The sequence below is a fragment of the Acipenser ruthenus genome, chromosome 4 (assembly GCF_902713425.1).
Source record: "Acipenser ruthenus chromosome 4, fAciRut3.2 maternal haplotype, whole genome shotgun sequence".
Classification (NCBI taxonomy): domain Eukaryota; kingdom Metazoa; phylum Chordata; class Actinopteri; order Acipenseriformes; family Acipenseridae; genus Acipenser; species Acipenser ruthenus.
The window spans coordinates 91,310,924-91,331,566 of record NC_081192.1 but is presented as its reverse complement, the minus strand read 5'-3'; the positions used below and the strand labels follow the sequence as shown (position 1 = coordinate 91,331,566).

Sequence of the window (20,643 nt, the reverse complement as noted above, 5' to 3'; positions counted from 1 at the left end):
CTGGAAGGCAGCACACTGTTGTAGTAAGGGGGTGGAGATTGTGTTTCTCAATATGGAGTCTCCAACAATCATGACCTTCCTTCTTTTTGCTGTCTGGCCATCACTGTTAATAGGGTCCTGGATGTTGTTCCTTTCGTTCTCTTGATGTTGGTTTTGATCATTTAAATTTTGAAGTGGCTCAAATGTGTTTGATGTTTTGATTTCTGGTGGTTGTGTTTGACAAAGTTTCTTTTTTTACCTGCCTCTGCCTACCTGAAAATGTGCCAGCTCCTCAAGTTCTTGTTGCTGTCTCATTTCCTGCAGCTCCATGTCTAGCATACGTACTAGTTTAAGCAAGTCCTGGATCATGCAGCACTTTACACACACTTGGTTTAGCTCTGCTGGGTTTTTTCAGATTTCCCACATCATGCAGGTGTCACAGGCTTGAAGGCCATGTTATCATTATCATTTTTTTTTCTAAGTTTAAGTTTAGTTTCTGCAGCTGTCAATCTGCTTCTAACTGCTCTGCACTTCTAAACGATGCACTTCTCACACGCTGCCGCTGGAAGAACTGCCTCGCTTTGTTGTGTTCTGTTGTAGCTCCGCCCCATCCCCTTGTCTCAGAACGGCGCTGAATTTGAATCAGCTGCTCTGAGTTTCATTTTTTGTTTTATCACTGGTAGATGTTGGCCAGTGTGCTTATTTTCCCACTCGAGACTGCTGCAACTACCCTTCGACTTAAGATTGTCCTGTGGTCAGTCTCAGCACGCCTGGTTCTCCTGGTGGAGATAACAGTGCCATGGGAAGATTCTGTGGATGAGGAAGAAACTCCAGTATGCTGAGTTAGCCTCTTTATACAATAGATGTGGGTTGTCTGGGATGTGTGTGTCTATTTGTGTATTTGTGTGTTATCATTTCGGACTGCATTACCCGGCTTCTCAGAAATCTTGGATTCAGTGGACAGGAGTTGCAGTGCACAGTGAAGGCTCTATCCGAGGAGGCAGAAAAGCAGTAACTGGCTCTGGTTGAGGAGGAAAGAGGGAGATTGGGGACCTCAGAATAGAAGTGGCAGATTAAGTCAACGTCAATAGAAAGTAATGGATGGCAAAGGCAAGTGATAATGGAAGTTAACATCAATAAAAATGAATGTATGGCTAGGGTAAGTAAACTGGGCTTGGTTGGGTGGGGGGTGGAGGGGTGTGGTGCTGGGATACCAGCATCACTGTCAAGCCTTCCTGAGATGTCAGGGGCTAGTCAACTAAGCACCAAAGACGGGAGGTGCCCACCTCGTGGCCCCTGTGAAGTGCTCAACCCAGCCCATTCCAGACAGTTGCCATGCTGAGGCGCTAGGGAGGCCATATTTTGGATGATCCTTGGAGCCAGCATTGTTGCTGTTGTGTGTGCTAATGTGCCAGGGAGGCCACAAATAGAGTGATCCCTAGAGCCAGCCATCAACACTGGGCCAAAAGGAAATCCACGTTACCTGGCAGAGGAAAAGCACTGAAAGTTCATATATTACAGCAAAGCTATGTCTTGGTTTGACCTCACCACTACTACAGTCAGCACCGCTTTATGGGGACGCCTCAGGAGAAGAAAAAAATATCCCAAATAAGTGGCTAACCCAAGTCACGCTTTTTTGATTCTTAATGAAAAAAAAGAATTAAATTACATCAGATTATTAAATGTTAAATACATAATTCAAAATACGAGTCAACAAAATTAAATCACACCTGCGATGTTGCACTTTCTTTGCAACAGTAGCCTTTGAAACCACAGGAGACTCCTCCTTCAAAAGTTCAACGTGGTTTAGGCAATTTACGCAAGTCACAGCGTAATCACGTACTCACTGCACTCTGCTATGCGACCTGCCTTGCTCTGAATAGCGATCTCTGTTCATCATTTGAAAATACTGTATCCCAATAAAACAAAGTGACACCCCAATTAAACGACAAAAATAGCATTTGGAAGAAACCTCTCCCAGAGTTTTATCCAATTTAAGCAGCAATTCCGATTATCATTCTTGGTTGTAAATCTCCCTCCCGACCTGTGAGGGCGCTAAGTAACGGGAACAGAGTACCATGGACTGCTTGGCCTGACACTTCGTTCCGAGGGTTAAAAGGAAGTCGGTCATTTAGAAAAGGGGCGGAGCTTCAGTACATTAACTCATCAACCAAGAAGGGAAATGATGTGGCAGCCACGGATTGGAGGAGCGGCTGCACTCGTTTACCATGGGGTTATGAGTGACAGTATAAGTAGGGGTCGAAGCAACGTAAACTGTTCCTTCGTTTTGGTTACTGACTTTTGAGACTGGAAGGACCTGTATTGTTGCATCGTGAGTGTTTTATTTGTTTGTCTAACTGTTGTTTGTTATTTGTTAGACGGCTAAACATGTTCCGGAGCTGTCACCAGAGGCCAGCACCTACCTGGAACATAACTGCACTAGAGCACAATAATTGTAAATTCACCACGAGCACTACTGCACTCCCTGAGGACTGGTGACCGTGTATGTTTGGTCTGTGTGTGTCTATTTGTGTATTTGTGTGTTATCATTTCGGACTGCCTCATGCATTATTAATACAGAGTAGTACTCCTGCCTGTACTCCTTATAGTTTTCTGTTGGTCAGTTTCGACTGTTGGATTATAAATAAAAACCCATCACTTCATCAGAACTGTGTTTGTCATTGTTTGGAGCACTGCATCACCTCTACACCTGCGCACTATAACCCACTTTACCACATATGCCAATTAAACTAATCTCACAAAAAAAAAATGAAGGTACAATGAAATGCAACAAAAGATCATAAAAAATATATCAGTCAAAAAAAGCCAACCCTGAAAGCAACTGTCTAAGATGTAAAATGAATAATACAATCAGTAAAGAATTTCAGCTTGAGTGACCCCTGTACTTCATGCAAATTTTCATTTCCACGAACCAGTCAGGGTACTTTTGCCGCTCACCATAGCATGACAGCTGGTTAGACTTTCAGTCCAACGTTACTATTCAGATACAGTATATGTTCCTTAAGAAGTAGGCATTAAATGCCACTTTACCCAATCCAAACTGTATCCTCATATTGAAACACTTATGTTAGAGAAGTATGTATAACATTCTTTCAGATGTTTTAGATATTACTTATTCCCTCCAGAAAAAACGCAATTCCGCGATCGTGGGGAAAAAAGTGGAATTAGACCCTACTTTTTCAATGCATAGAAAAAAAACTGAAAAGTTGTGAATTTTTCTTCAATGGTACCAACTACTGCCATTAGGTGCCAGTAGAGTAGTGCATAAACACTGTCTGTGTGTAGTGAGAAGTGTGGAAGGATTCAGTGTGAAAGTCAGCGTGTGGCATAGTAATGTAAGGAACCCCTGAAGGTACATGGTGTAAAAATTTAAATGGAAGGCTACTATCTCGTGCGCATGACATACTATAATATCTCATGCTCACAAGATAGTAAGTCACGTTACACAAGCATTTTTCAACCAATCAATCCATGAACTTTATAGAGCTTTCCTATTAATTATCTTTTATCCTCATTTGTTTCAGATATACATCTGTATCAAAAGGTACCCTACCTGCCCTGCAATGAACAGGCAAAAGTGTGGAGACAATCTATTCTGAAAAGACTTAATCATTAGCCGTGCATTTTTTCCCATCAATGTAAGCAGCTGATCCCTTGAAGGCAGCATTTTTCCCTTCCTTTCTGGCTTGTTCGACAAGGGGCACAGTTTATTCCTAGCGTCCTTTTCATTTTGTGTTAAGTCTTCAAAGATTTTTATTCTTCTTTCTTTCAGCAGATTGGATGTTCTGGTGTCCTGTCTTGGTGTGTACGGGAGATGAATTGAATGATAGTCCGGCGAGGATGTCCAGTGTTATTCTTTGGACCCAGTCTATGTGCGACATCCACAGTTTCTAGAAGTTTGTCTGCAATATCTGGTGATATTTTTTCCAAATAGATCCACCGCGATTTGTTTCATATTCTCTCTCTCCCGCTCTGGAATGCGTGCAATTCTTAAGTTCCATCTTTTGTTTTCAGCTTTAACCCTTTGCGGTCCTATGTCGGACCAGGCCCAACATTACAATTTTCCCTTTCCGGTCCAATGTCGGACCCTGTCCGACATCATCAAAAAGACATAAAACACAGGTCTCTAGTCGTTTTTTCTCTGGAAAAAGCTGAGAAAACCATTAAAAAAGGGGTGGATCCGAGCAATACACATAGCCCTGGCACCACAGAGATAACACGGACATAAACAAACAAGATAGCTGCTTCTGCATCCAGCACTCAAATATCACGGACATGTGCAGAGCTTTTTGAGATGTTATAGTAATAAAATAATTATTGAGGAGTTTGGTGATAAAATGAGTGATCAGCAGATGATTTATCGGTATGCACGACTATGAAGAGGTATGTGAAAAATACACCAAACAAGGGGTGGGGCAGGGCTGGAGATGTAGTACTGAGTGTCCTGTTGATATGTAGTGCCTTTTAAACCTGTTTTACTGTGAAACAAAAATACTTTTAAACAGTGTGTCTAAAATAAATTGCGTGTGTGAAAATAAATTGGACCTGACGCGCCTGAGACGTGCTGAATAAATGGACCGCAAAGGGTTAAGAGTTGGCACAGCCTTTTCCAAAATGCTTATCTTTTCAGTAGCGTCTTCCATTTGCTTTCCGAAGAATTCCATAGAAGAAGTGAGACTTAAAATGGACGACGTGTTCTCTTTTACACAAGTTTCCACCCTTTGTAACTTCTGGATATTTTCTTCTTGTCTCTTCCCAACTTGTTCAATAGCTGCCAGTAAGACCAAGTTAGAAACATTATCCGGGCTGCAAGATCGTGTTTTCTTGGGAGTAGGGGTTTTAACCGGTGTCTCAGGCAATGAGACAAAATCCACCGCTCGGATCTTGCATTCTGAATCCTTACCCGCGTAATTGTGGAATTGATCTGCATTTGAAAACATATTAGAGGTTTCCTCAACTTCGTTGTCTTCATCGAGGATGAGCTTGCCGAGTACATTATAGCTTCACAAACAGGATGTTTAGAGGATGATCTTTTACCCATTATTTTATGGAAGTTAAAACTCTGATTTAAAAGCGCAAAAAAAGGCTACTCGAAGTATACAGTGTTAGCTAAATGGCAAAAAACTCCATTAACTAATCACTTTAACCCATATTATAGATTAGCCCTGTCTTTTTCACAGATGGATAGTCAAGACTGTTTTGTTTCCCACAACTCCGAGCTTCCAAAGTAAGCCGTTTCTCAACTACTGAGTCAGAGAATGCACAAGTGCATTAATAAAATAAATAATTAATACATTTTTGAAAATACGCTTGCAAGAACTGCGATTTTGAAGACTGTTGATTTTACAGTTTAAATTTTCTGTAAACATTTACAATTTTCTGAAAACATTAATGCGACTTCTACAGTAAGTTGTCATTTCTTTTGATTTTAATATTTTTAATTCTGGTAACTGTTGCTTGATTAAAATATATACAAATAACAGACTTGTAGGACTCGAGTCCGGTGTGGTGCCCAATTCAGTATCCCCTCAGAAATCTGTATCCCTGGCGCATGCATAAAATGAGATTGTCCTACTGGCATGACTGATTCTTCTTTTGCTCGTGTCGGAGGTAAAATAATAGTGATATGCATGTGCAGCAGTTGTCAGCTCCATTTTGCAATCATTTGATAATGTTTGACAGGACAACGTGATTTCTTTTGTTTATATAATCAGGTCTGTTTTCATTTAAAACATGTTTGATGTGTTCTTTAATATGCAACTTATCACCATGATCATACTTCCTGTTATTTTGTCTTGGTTAAAAACAAGTCTTTTTTTTTGGTACTACAAGCCTACATGATAGTACTTACAACTAAAACAATATACTTATCATTAGTCTAACAGATTAATGCTTAGTGTATTAACTATGCAACCGACCTGTTATATAAACGATTGTGCTGATTTGAAAGTCGCCTGTTTTTTTAATATATATATTTTGGGGATTTCAAAACGTAATGTTGTTGAAGCTGACACCCTGGGATCCTTTAAGAAGCTGCTTGATGAGATTCTGGGATCAATAAGCTACTAACAACCAAACAAGCAAGATGGGCTGAATGGCCTCCTCTCGTTTGTAAACTTTCTTATGTTCTATGAGTAACAGAACAACGCTTCACTTTGAACTTGTGACTAAACTATGAAATCCTTTTGTAAAAATAATAATAATCTTACCTTATACCGTTCTTCAGTAGCCACTGTTTGTCTATCCATGGTCATTGTAAAAGTCTTCTGCCGTTTTAAAAGAAGCTATGACGGTGAGTTATTGGAAATACTGAACTTGCATTTTGCATTTGTGTCCTATCTTTTGCTGTTATATTCAGTTCTAATTTAGATTTGTTTCCGGAGCTCACCGATGGCCTTAGGAATCTCTCCATGGCTGAACTAAAACCCCGCCACACTTCTCACTATACAAACAGCGTGTATGCGCTCTAGTGACATGTACAGTGATAGTAGGGAGCAAATGTTTGAGTTTTTGTTGTTTTGCAAAAAATTGAAAATTCCTCAATATTATTAAGTACAACACAACTGAAAAAAGAACAGTTATTTATGTTTTTTCCACATGTAACACTTCAAAAAATGAAATACATAAAAAATGAACATTTTAATTTCAAATAAAAATAAGGTAAATTACATTAATAAAAAATACAGTATAAATACAACATTAATATATATATATATATATATATATATATATATATATATATATATATATATATAATTTGTATATAAATACAATTTTGTATTTAGATATTTTGTATTAATGTCATTACTTTATGTATTTTAATACCAGTAAATAAGTTAATAAATATAAAATAAACAAATCAAGTAAATTAGCAAATAAATGAATAATTAAATATGTAAATGTTAAACAAACAAATATAAAAATAAAGAAAATAAATAAATGAGTAAACAAATACATTGGAATGTGCTACGGACGCCGCACTGTGGTTGTTCCCTGGAGCCAGCATTGCAGCCGTTGTGTGTGCTGATGCGCCAGGGAAGCAAAATAGGCTGATCCCTGGAGCCAGCATTACACTTCCGCCATCAACACCAGCCAGACGGATATCTACATCACCAGAAGGAAGGAAACACAGATGGATCACATTAGTTGGTGCTTATCTTGGCGAGAGCTGAGTCAAATATGAGCATGAAGTTTTAACACCTACTCTCATGTAACGGAAATCAAAATAAACCAATCTTACATTATATATATATTGTAACGGAGCCTCGCGGCTCAGGTTTGTTTTGCCCTTAGCACAGCAGACCCAGACACAAGACTTATGATTTTTCTGCGTGTGTGCACACTTTTATTATTTACAATAATAAAATTAAAAACAAAACAAAACAAAACAAAAAGCCTAACACCACACAGGAGAACTAACTAAACTTTTGCAGTTCCACTACCTAACACCGGACAGCAAAGCTGTTTACCGGTTTCACAAAACACTGAACAACGCACACACGCACAGAGAGAGAGAGAGAGAGAGAGAGAGAGAGAGAGAGAGAGAGAGAGAGAGAGAGAGAGAGAGTTCAGCCCTGAAAAGAGTCCCCTATGCCAGCTGGCTTTGAAGCTCATCACACTGAACCCCTCCAATACTAACTCCAACCAGCTTCAGGTCAGCACTGCTTACCAGCCCCCAATCAGAGTAAACCAAATTATAAAACAAACCAAAAACTCCTATCTGGAACACTGGGACACAGAAATAAAATCCCAAAATAAACTTGATTGCTATCGGGCCCTAAAAAGAAACTACAGCCTAGCAGAGTATCTCTCCATTGTCAGAGATACGAAGCAGAGACAGATCCTGACCAAGTACAGGCTCAGTGACCACAGCCTGGCCATAAAGACAGGCAGACACAGGCAGACTTGGCTGCCCAATGAAGATCGGCTATGTGGTGAGACAGGAGAGGTGAAAACTGAGATGCACTTTCTCCTACACTGTATAAAATACAGCCAAATCAGAGAGTCATTCGTCAATAAAATACAACAAATATATCCTGTTTTCAGACAAATGGCAGACTCAGAGAAACTTGCTGCCCTCCTAGGGGAGGGACACACAGCTCCACTAGCTGCCAAATATGTAGCCACCTGCCACAACCTGAGGGGCACGCAGTGACACGGCACATTGAGAAGGAAGCTGTGTCAGTATATAAACACTTGTACTCATTGACACAGAGGCTGTGTCAGTACATAAACGCCTGTACTTGTTGACACAGGTGCTATGTCAGTATATAAACACCTGTACTCATTGACAGAGGCTGTGTCACCATATAAATGTCTGTACTCATTGACAGAGGCTGTGTCACCATATAAATGTCTGTACTCATTGACACAGAGGCTGTGTCACCGTATAAATGTCTGTACTCACTGACAGAGGCTGTGTCACCATATAAATGTCTGTACTCATTGACAGAGGCTGTGTCACCATATAAATGCCTGTACTCACTGACACAGAGGCTGTGTCACCATATAAATGTCTGTACTCATTGACACAGAGGCTGTGTCACCATATAAATGTCTGTACTCATTGACAGAGGCTGTGTCACCATATAAATGTCTGTACTCATTGACAGAGGCTGTGTCACCATATAAATGTCTGTACTCATTGACACAGAGGCTGTGTTACCATATAAATGTCTGTACTCACTGACACAGAGGCTGTGTCACCATATAAATGTCTCTACTCATTGACACAGAGGCTGTGTCACCATATAAATGTCTGTACTCATTGACAGAGGCTGTGTCACCATATAAATGTCTGTACTCACTGACACAGAGGTTGTGTCACCATATAAATGTCTGTACTCATTGACACAGATGCTGTGTCACCATGTAAATGTCTGTACTCATTGACACAGAGGCTGTGTCACCATATAAATGTCTGTACTCACTGACACAGAGGCTGTGTCACCATATAAATGTCTGTACTCATTGACAGAGGCTGTGTCACCATATAAATGTCTGTACTCATTGACAGAGGCTGTGTCACCATATAAATGTTTGTACTCATTGACACAGAGGCTGTGTCACCATATAAATGTCTGTACTCACTGACACAGAGGCTGTGTCACCATATAAATGTCTGTACTCATTGACACAGAGGCTGTCAGTATATAAACACACATCCTTGTTGACACAGAGGCTGTTTAAGTATATAATCGTCTTTACTCGTTGACACAAGTGCTGTGTCAGTATATAAACACCTGTATTCAACGACACAGTGGCTGTGTCACTATGTAATCACCTGTTCCTGTTGACACAGTGGCTGTATCATTATTAACACCTGTACTAACTGACACAGTCGCTGTGGCGCCATATAAATATCTACCTTTCCCAGTTCACACAGTTGCTGTTCAGTTAAAAAATATTGAAAGTGTAAAACAATGGGATATACAACATAGTAAAAGTACTTTCTTCACTCTGTTAACAATGTTAAATGCGCTGCTCTTATACTCATTACGGTACACTTGAATGCACCGCGCAGTCAGCTCCTTCCCAGGAAAGAAAAGGAAAGCAGAAAACAAACTGGTGATAACTCTTACTTTATTTTATGTACATTTATAATCATGACACAGTAAAATCAGAACTCACTGATGCTACGAATGTTATTCTGTGTGTGTGTGTGTGAACTTTGATTCCTTTCTTTTACCGAAGCAAACCACAAGAGCATCCTAGCCTCATGCAGTGTTCAATCCTGTTTGCTTGAAATGGCTCATTTATATAATTGTATAACAAATTGCTAATAATTAAACAATCGTTAGTGAGGTGGGTGAAACGAGTAAAGGGATGCCTTGGGTCCTGCTATCCTGCCAGTTGCAGTCCACCTGCTACATTTATACTCTGAAGTGCACCGATTTTACAAGATTAAAGACTGGGATGAAGTGACGAGTTCATAATTTCGGTTCACATTGGTGTTGTGAAAACAATAATAATAATAATAATAATAATAATAATAATAATAATAATAATAATAATAATAATAATAATAATAAAAACATTGAGACGAATTTCAATTGTTCTTCTACTTTTACAGAGTGACTCATTATTTTTATGTAGAATTATATTTAAACATAAATAGTTACATTTTCAATACCCGTACCTACACAAACCATTTCCCCCTTCCTCCGTGCTTAACACTTGCTGAGGTGACACAAGGTAAAACAATTATATTGAAATATTCTAAAAAAAAAAAAAAAAACCTCCTAGAAACAAATCAAAACTAATACATATATCTAAGTCCGGTTTCAAACCAGTTTGGACAACTCCAAGTCAACATGAGAGTAGTCTCCCTATCTCCTCCCGCCTGCACCACACACCTTATTTAAATCACTTGACAAGTCAGTTCTTGTTGTAAGGAAAACAAGCTCATGTTGGTGACATTTACTATCCACTCATTCAGAAGAGACAGAAAGACATTGATATGGAAACCGCAGCAAGTAAGTGCTATACAAATTATGCTATGGGCTTTATATGTTTGATAACATGCAAACATTAAGTGTAAATTACTGCTTCCAATTGCTTAGGCTTGTGCAGGGTTTACAAAAGTCTCATGAAATATGTTAATTCTTGTTTTGGAGACATGCAATATATTAGTTAGAATGTATTTTTGAGTTTTGGGCAGCCCCAGAGCCAAAGACTGGAACTTTTACCCGCTGAATCACCCGCTGAGCAGAGTGGAAAAAAGTCCAAGATTAACAACAATTAACCTCTGCAGATTAAGCTGTTAAAATACGTATGTTGTATTATGTTCCATTTATTGTTGTTACACTCTGTGCAGTTATCAATGAGGTTATGTGCAGCAATGCAAGTACTTGTCACAAGTCCCGTTTAACATTATTTTAGTTGCTCTAACGTAGGTAGTTTTTGTTATTGCATTTGAATACCGTACATACATGCCAACAGTCCCTTATGGTCGGGACAGTCCCGATTTCCTAAGAAATGTCCCGTGTCCCAATCCATAGGAAGAAAGTCCTGATATTTACCCATCGAAAAAAAATCATTTATTCTGCACAGTAGAGTTAGTGAAAACGCCCGTTGTGCTCTTTATGCGGCTGACACATCTGCTGATCACTAACTTATACAAAGGTAAGAACGCTTCGTTGTCTATTTTTACTGTCATGATGGTCGTGTGGTGTTGAGTTGCAGGATACATCTATTATATGATAATATATATATATATATATGATCAGCGTCCGGCTGAACAGTTTACAAATGTTGGCAAGTATGACCATACCCATAAAAAATAACTGCATTTATCCTGCATGATGGCAGATTTGGCAAATGTGTGATTCCTAAAGATTTTTTTAGGAGTTGACTTAGTATAATAAATAAGTAACTTAGTGATTCTCTTAACTGTTTACATTGTGTACTACAGATGTATCAAGGCTTGCCACGATGTTTTGTTGTTCGGTGCAGGAAGAAGCATTCCTGAAAAAAAAAAAAAAAAAAAAAAAAATGAAAAAAAAAAAATTCCTCGCAGTGGAAACTCTTGCAGCTTTTGTAAACTGAAATGTTAGTGCCCTGAATTGAAGTGAATACCTAAGACAAGGGCATACAACTATTCCACTTTATTACTTCTTAGAATGATGGACTGTGATATGCTGCTCCTTCTAATTGCTTTTAAAAAGGAAAAATATAAACAGAAAAACAACCATGAGATGCTTTGCAATCGAAACGAACTATACAAGGCAACACCGCTCGGAAGTAAACATTTCACCCGTACTTTGGTTCATATTATGAGGAAACAAGTAGAGCAAAAACAACCTTCATTTTTTGTCCCGGTCAGAAACAGTAAAATTGTTAAATCATCCTTGTTTTGTAATTATATCACCATTTTTTAAAGTACAAAACTGCATTGGTGTGCTCAGCAAGATAATAGCAAAGTAATTGTTTAGGTTGTGTTAGCGCCATTCAAAAATAAAAACAGTCTTATGAATTTTGATCATTCTGATTTATGTGTTTATCACATTAAAATAGTAATACTAATATCTGATCTATATTTAAATCAGGATGATGGACTGAACGATAATACAGTTTCTTTCACCTCTGGTCACAACCCTCCCTCTGTCTGGAAGAAAGAAGGTTCTTTTACCAAGAACAAGTAGAAGAATTATGAGGAAGGTTAATAACAATACGAGATTGACTGCCAAAGATATTCAACGTGAATTGGCTGCAAGTGGGACTGGAGTTTCTATTTCAACCATAGGTCGAGTATTGCGTGGTGACGGTCTCAATGGTCGCAGGCCAAGGAAAAAGCCACTCTTAGGAAAAGCCACAAGGACAATTGCTTAAAGTTTGCAAAACAGCATTTGAATGATGGATATGAGTTCTTGTCAAAGGTTTTGTGGAGTGATGAAACAAAAATCAAGCTATTTGGTCATGCTGATCGTTACGTTTGGAGAAAGTCTGGTGAGGCGTACAAAGGAAAGAACACCATACCTGCTGTCGAGCATGGAGGTGGTAATATCCTTCAGTGGGGCTGTTTTACCTCTAATGGCACAGGGCATTTAGTTCCAATACATGATAAAATGGATTCCATAGCATACCAAAAGATATTGGCCAATTATTTGAAACCCTCCTCTACAAAACCTGGTTTAAAGCGCACCTGGACATTCCAACACAACAACAATGCAAAGCACACAACAAAATCTGCTTCAGAATGGTTAAAGAAGAATAAAATCAAGGTTCTGGAATGGCCTAGTTAAAATCTGATTTAGAATCTTTGGTATGATTTCAAGAAGGCTGTGCACAAGGGAAGTCCTTGGAATTTGAATGAACTGGAACAATTTTGCATTGAATGGTCAAAAATGACTAAAGAATCGTACCAAGCAGCTATAGTTGGGATAGCTCAAGTGTGCCCTGAATAATTTATTGGTTTGGTGTCTAAAAATCCACAAAATTAGAGGAGTTAGTCTTTTTTGGAACAATGCCAAATATTTTGGAAGTATTTATATTTCAGAATTTCAGTTTTATATTATTAATATTATCAATTGTATCACTATTCTAAACTCTATATATTGATGTTTTCTTTTTCTCAATTACCTTCCTTTGGTTCCTGTTTGAGCGAGCCTTTTCTCCCATGTTTATACAAAATAATGTTTGTCTCTCTCTACAAACTCCTGTACTACTTAGATGTTTCACCTCTGAACTGTAAACTCTTTATGTAAAATGTTTTTATTTATTTTACTACTAATATTGACAAAAAGTAGTATTCAGTTTTACTATATATATATATATATATATATATAATATATAATTTTCCTTGCTCTTACTTTTGACATTATAAAATAATGAGAATGTATTTGACTGTTAAATGGTGTGTGCTTTTCTTTATATTCTGCACTTTCCCAGGTTCAACTGAGACACTGAAGGCTGAAGGAAAACATAAAGCGGACCCTTTATGGCTAAAAACTCAGCAGCTTATCATCCCATCAGAAAATGAAAGCCAAGAAAGGCAATCTGGTACTGAGAGCAGAACCACCAACTTTTCTACAATATATGGCCGGGGTAAGAGAATTCTTGAAATTTAGGACTGAAACAACAGATAATTCCTTCTCCGCTGTCTTTTATGTACATACAGTAGTGTAACTGATGGTGGAAGTGGAGAAACTTCTTTAGAAAAGGCAATTGTATCTTTACATAAGTACAAACAGGCTGTTTAAGTGTCTCTAATTTCTATACTCTGAGTTTAAGTTCCTAAAACCAGTGGTCCCAACTTTTTGTTGTTTGACTTTATATTCTGTATGATCGCTTCTTGTCATTATATTCTTATAATTCAGCGGTAAGACACTAGCCTGGCAAGCAGTTAGTATGGAGTCACGATCTTTCCATGTGCATAAGGTTGCCGCACCCTGACTGCTTCAGTATACCCCACAGCAAGAGTGTTGAGGCAACCAGATGACCACGGTCTCTACTTACTGAGCAATCGTCTTACCTATGTTCAGCTTGTAGGAGTAGTTTTGAGTTGATGTCATATTGGCTTTCACGTGTACTACCTTGTTTAAACAGCATTGGTCTCTCACAGTTAATGTTATGCCTGCAGGGGAACTCATGGTAAAAAGACTGTGGTAATGTCCTTTTCAACAAGCCTGTATCTGTTCTTTTGAGCATAGTTTAAATATATAAGAAGTTGAGTTTCCTGAATGTCCGAGAAGACATGAAACCAGACAATGAAAATGAGTATTTTAAACAAACTACTACCACATCATGTTCCACAATACAGTACACACTGTTTTACAGCAAATGCAGTATAGAAGACAATTAAGGCAGATGCTAGGGAGGTATCCCAAATTAACTAGGCTATATGTATTTTAGAATGTTACTGGAACTGGAATTCTGCATAGATCATGTATCACTCAAATGTTTCCGATTAAATTTGTTTTCTATTTTTCCATAGACTTGTTGCCAGCAAAGAATGGTGAGGAAAACACTAAGCAATTCCTCATTGAAGTGGTCCACATACTTCTAAACTATGTCAGCAAATCCTTTGACAGAAACACCAAAGTTCTGGACTTCCACTACCCACATCAGCTCAAGGATGGTCTTGAAGGATTTAGTTTGGAGCTGTCTGATAATCCTGAAAATTTAGAACAGCTTCTTGTGGACTGCAGAGACACCTTAAAATATGGAGTTAAAACAGGTACAATTTTAATAAATAAATAATACTAATAATAATATCATTATCTTCTTGTTACAATTTCCTTGAATCAGACTCACTTTTATTGAAATAAAAGAAGGGGCTGGAACCAGGGGTGAAATTCTGCAGTCATCAGTACTGGGACTTATTTTGATGCTGGTACATTCTGTTGGAAAGCAGTCTCATCACAGCAACTAAACTCATTAAAATATTCTTGAAATGAGCCAATGGATGGCCTCTTGACCTGCGTAAGATCATGACAAGTTATTTGGAAGCTTATGTGTCAATCATTATTAAATCAGTCGGGCAGCTTCATTTTGGCATGCGTCACAAATCTCCACCCATTTCGCTTTGTGTCAGTGCTCATTATTAATTGGAAGCCAAAAATCCACCTCTGTGTCCCCGCCATAACTAGTTGATATTAGAAATACATATCACAGCCTGTTTTGCCTTGCACCGATTTACCACCTTCTAAAATGGCAAGTTATACTGTGAACAGGCTGGCTTGTGTGGTGACGTCAGGCCAGGAAGGAGTAGCACACACAGCACTGAGGTATGAGTGAATGCGCTAGTGCGCCGGTTTATTGTAAATAAAACAAAGATTTAAACAAAACACGAAACACTAGCATAAAACAAACAAAGCAGCATGTTGACCAAAGTAAATAGACAGACAAACAAACAATGGCCGAACCAAAACAAGTAGGACCCGCACAAGTAGGAATTGTTATATTTATAATTCTAATTCTTTCTCCCGACTCTCCACACTGAACACCAACCCTGTGTGTGTGAAATGACTGATTAGCAATCGAGTCTCGGCACCAAACCCTGTGCCGAGACTCAATTGCTAATCAGTCATTCAATTGAATCTCAGCACGGTCTGCATGTGAACTAATTGTGCAATCCCCGTGCCCCCACACAAATACCCACTTTAATCTGCACATGAAGTAATTGTGCAATCCCTGTGCCTAAGTACAATTATACATTTTAAATCACTTGTGCTACATAACCCACACTTCGTGCACCACTACACACATACATATAAACACCCCACATACAACAAAAAACACAAAATACACACATGGGCAGGGCACCCCTCCGCAGATGCATAAACACAGGATTTGGCACCCGAGTCAGAATTGGGATACAGATGCAGGTGTGCTTCACGCTTTCCAAACACCGGCCCAACTTGGTAAATGTGATGTATAGTGATCAACGTTTTGTTTTGTTTTTGTTATTTTCTGTTATGAGGAGAGTACTAACAAACAAAAAACAAAACGGTGAGATTTATTTTTGTACAACACCCCCTTTTCCACATTTATTTTTTTGAAGAGTTTATTCAAGTTAAATCTGATAGTTTTCAACTGTGTGTACAGCTAAAAATTAAAAGGCATACTGTACGTAAACCTGGGGGTGGGGTAAAACTGCTCAGATCATCTTAAATCATACATCAATGTATTGCTCCCTCCCCATACATTACATACCAACAGGAATGTTTATGCTTCCAGACAAAAACAATAATAATTATTCTAGTAATTGAGGTGTTGGCTGAAGGATTGACTGACGCTTTTTATAGCCAAATAAAGCCAGACTAGAGCTCTAACAGTGTTTTTGTCTTCCTCTTATGGAAAGTCAGTAAAAAAAAAAAAAAAAAAGTAATTAACACTGTCCCTATGCCTGTAAATAACAAATATCTGTGATTTTCTAATCGAGATAAAAGGACGGTATATTTTTGTATTGCTTTTTGGTTTTTCAAATCGGCTCAAATGACAATATGCATTCTTCAACCAAGTAGCCAAAGCAAAAAGATTGTGAACTTCCATACAACTAAACACACATCCCATGAGCACAATCTGGTGTTAAAGCTATAGGCACTGTGACAAGCAACCAGTGTGACAGCCAACCCTGGTCTCCCCTATAGACCTGAATACTGTGTGAGTTAAAACAAAGTATATTACATTTGTGAATAAGATATTTTAAAGTCAGTAAGCCGGATATTGTCTGAACGTTATATATCCTGCTAAGTTTAGTTAGCACTACAAAACAGGAGATTGGATTTATTTGTTTTAACCTATTATATTGAGCAGAACACCTGATTATTAGAAGGGCCTGGAAATTAAGATCAAGTAGGGAGTTGTGAGGGGCTGCTATATTTTTAAATGAGAAACACTTTTTGATTTTATTCTAGAAATGAGTGACAAAAAATAAGTGCATATGTCTATTTTCTTTATTTTTCATATATACTTAGGTATATCACACTATGTTGAAAAATTTAAGGTGTACAGTATGTGTAACACAATTCCTCTTATTCAGCTTTGAGAAGGCTTTTCATAATTTTTTTCCTGAAATAGTTCATGGTAATTAATCTAAACAGAAACACAACAGAGAAGCAAACATACTATTGTAGATAAAAACAAATAAAAATGACAGGGTGTGACAGGGTGACTGGGCGGTGACATCAGGCAGAGGCAGGAAGGTAAATAATCTGACACCAAATACTGCAGATTTCCAAACAAAAAGACGCGGTGCACCGTTTTTATTAACAAAAATAAATAAAATATTCAAACAAAAACACTGTGCTCACAGAGCAAAATAAATAGTTAAACAGAACAAAATCACGAACACAAAAATAAATAATAATACAGGCCAGATACTGTTCCTGTATCCTGTTTTTAATTTTAAAAATGTCACTCTCGTTCCTCTCGCTCTCTCCGCTCCTAAAACACCCACCCAGAGTGCCGAGAGCTGCAGGCTTTTATATTAGTGACCGAGGGATTAACCTGTCAAAACCCCAGCCCCTCACAGGCAATTTCCGCCTGGGGGGCTGTGCCCTTAAATAAATCACAATATCTTCCAAAGTATAGACAGCACAGGCATGGTTCAGGGCTTGAATTCAAGGTAATCCCTTGTGCATCAAGACTAAAACCTCAGGTGTGATAAAATTCTTACTCAGTACCACACTGGAAGGAGATATCCAGAAAAAATACATAAAAAAACAACAAAGGCTTTTCATTTTTTTATGTTCTATAGTCATTTTTGAACTTGTAGCATATGAAAAGAGATTTTTCCAGTGCTTCACCAACATGTCTACTATACTGGGTAAAAATTTGGAACTGTTTGAACAAAGGGATCAAATTCTACAGGAGTTTTTACGAAGCTAAGCCCAAGGGTCCCCAAACCTCGCCAAAAATAAACATTGTGTAAATCTTTATGTCCAGTGATATACTAAGTTCTAAAAGGGATGTTAACTTCTGGCACCTCACATGCTATCCATTGCCACATGCATTAGCCTTTGTAAGGCTTTTTTTTCCCCCCCTTATCTCATTCAAGAGGTGGGCGTGTTTGTTTCCACATCGATTACTCTGTAATGGATTGGGCTACAAACAAAGTAAAGGTATGAATGGAAAGCTTGTGACCTCCCCTACAACGTGATCAGGGAGACTTTACCGTCATCAAGGTTGTAAGACCAGAGCAGCAAAACGCAAGCTAGTCGATCCCATTTGTTTTGGAAGCATGGGGGGTACTAGACACATTGCGAATGGGATATCTCAGCGGTGAAATGACAGATTCGACAGATTCCTTAGCTGTTTGACGGTAGGAAAACAACGATTTTGATATTGAGTCAGCTTTTTTCTGTTTTGCTTTTGTAATAATATTACAAATGAGTTATGAAATATAATGTTTACGTGCAGTTCCGTGTTCCGCCCGCGGGACCAGAGGCATTATTTAATAATCCCCCGGTCACATTCTGCACGGGTTTCTAATTACTGTGTGGATGGGGCTTCCCATCCACGCTACTTTAATACAAAAACAAACCCCACAGCGCTTCGCCGTCACAAATACACTTCTAAATAAATACAAAAATAACAAAACACTCGGCTACTCCGTCAATACATTTTTAAATAAATACAAATAAACACACGGCGCCTCGCCGTCATAAATACAATAACAAATAATCCATACTACTACTACGACTACTACTAATAATAATAATACAAAACAAAAACAAAATAATACAGGGGTATGTGTTCTAATCCAAGGCTATCAATGAGGCATAGCCAGGACCTGCTGTAGGTGAGGTCTGTTACATAAATATAGACGGGTATTTCATCACCACCTATTGTGCATTGTTTAACTTGAAAATGTGTGTAGAATTTGTTCATAGCAGTTTTTTTATTTTTTATATACCACTTTTTATAACCTCACCCATTTTTTTAGGATACCTTTAAACAAAACTGTTACTGCATAGTGTAATATTTATTAGTGTTTGTCATTTAAGATTTAACTTAAGTGTTAAGTGTTGTATTACAGTACATGACTGCAAAGGGTACAACACTTTCAGTGTTTTCAGTCTCCTTGTTTAGAACTTAGTATTTATTAATTGGCACTCGCATTGTCTTTAATGTTTAGGTGTAGGAAAAAAATAAATAAAACACAGGTCTACTCCACCTGGCTGCGCATAGGAGTACCTGCACTTTAGTGTGTGTGTGTGTGTGTATATGTATGTGTATATATATATATATATATATATATATATATATATATATATATATATATATATATATATATATATATATAATGTATATATATGTGTGTATATATATATATATATATATATACACACATATATATACATTATATATATATATATATATATATATATATATATATATATATATAATGTATATATATGTGTGTATATATATATATATATATATATATATATATATAATGTATATATATGTGTGTGTATATATATATATATATATATATATATATATATATAATTAGTTAGCAATATGTATACACAGTAAAATAAATGTTTTATATACATAACAGAAATATTCACGTTTTTTATGTAAAGTATGTACAAAATTATTGCACACAATATATACAAGGAATACAAAAAACATATTTTTATTTTTGTCAAATAAAATAAAATTCTATGTATATACTCTAGGTAGTTGATAGTTTCCTGCGGTATCTCCAACTCTTCTTCTCTACGATGTCCTAATATGGACATATGTCCTCAATGTCTTCAAAGACAGATAGGGATGTTTGCACGGAATGCAATTGAATAATAGTCACCTGATGACTTCCCGACTTCAAAACACATATCACATTACAAGCACTGCCTTAGATGATTGAGACAGAGAGAGAAGGAATCTCAGGGGACACAAAGGGGACACATCCAGAGCGCTGTGTTTTTGTTTGTTTATTTGTGTAGCAGAGGACTAGCGAGTCGGGAGCTGTATTTTTCCCATGGTAGCATCTTTTTTTAAATAAATAATTAAATGAGGGTACAGGTAGCGGCAGCAGCATTTTCAGTTTCAGAAACATGCGCTAGTGCATGGAAGAGACTGACCTGGTTCATTCGAGTCATGAGCTTTTTGCCGCGGTTCACAAGCTATGCACTTTTCCATATCTTCTAGATAAAATTGAAATTAAAATCAAACTAAAATAAATAACCTAAAGAAAACAAATAGATCACTAAAGCTATGCTGTAGCCTACTTCCCGAGTATAGCTCTTCACAGACTAATGTTTTTCATTTGAAATAATCACATGATCATGCTATCCATGCGTGCCGTCGTGGTAGTTTTAGTCAAGCACATATGTGAAACATGGAAAAATTGTGACTTTGATGATAAAAACATGGATTTTGGTACACAGTTGGGGGAGGCCCTAAAATATTTTTTGGCTGTAGGGCCATCGCAGATATATCCAATAACGGCCATGGCAGCCATTTTACAAAAAGACCGCCAATGACTGATAGTGAGCTTCTGTGTATGACATATTTGTATTGGTGGGATTGGACAAGCTGCAAGGGGCTCTCTTGAGCTGCATACCATGCTAGCCGTCAACCATCCAGTCCAGCACCAGAAAGCAGCATGGCCCTCCCTTCTCTACTGCCTCTGTTCTATGACCAGGCTGTCAGTGGCAATGATTTGGCATTCTATTGACATAGTAAAAA

The 20,643-nt window shown here is 37.8% G+C and overlaps 1 protein-coding gene across 2 annotated transcripts in view; it reads left to right on the top strand.

Moving 5' to 3' along the window:
• The first annotated feature begins 10,240 nt into the window (after positions 1–10,240).
• Positions 10,241–20,643, top strand: part of LOC117399588 (glutamate decarboxylase 1-like) — a 35,205-nt gene continuing 24,802 nt past the window's right edge. The window contains exons 1-3 of one of the 2 annotated variants that reach the window (XM_034915138.2): positions 10,241–10,475; positions 13,390–13,545; positions 14,435–14,677. In XM_034915138.2, the coding sequence (XP_034771029.1) occupies positions 10,460–10,475; positions 13,390–13,545; positions 14,435–14,677 (415 nt within the window). In that variant the 5' untranslated portion in view covers positions 10,241–10,459. The remainder of the gene's footprint in view (positions 10,476–13,389; positions 13,546–14,434; positions 14,678–20,643) is intronic. The other variant, XM_034915146.2, reaches the window with a different exon arrangement.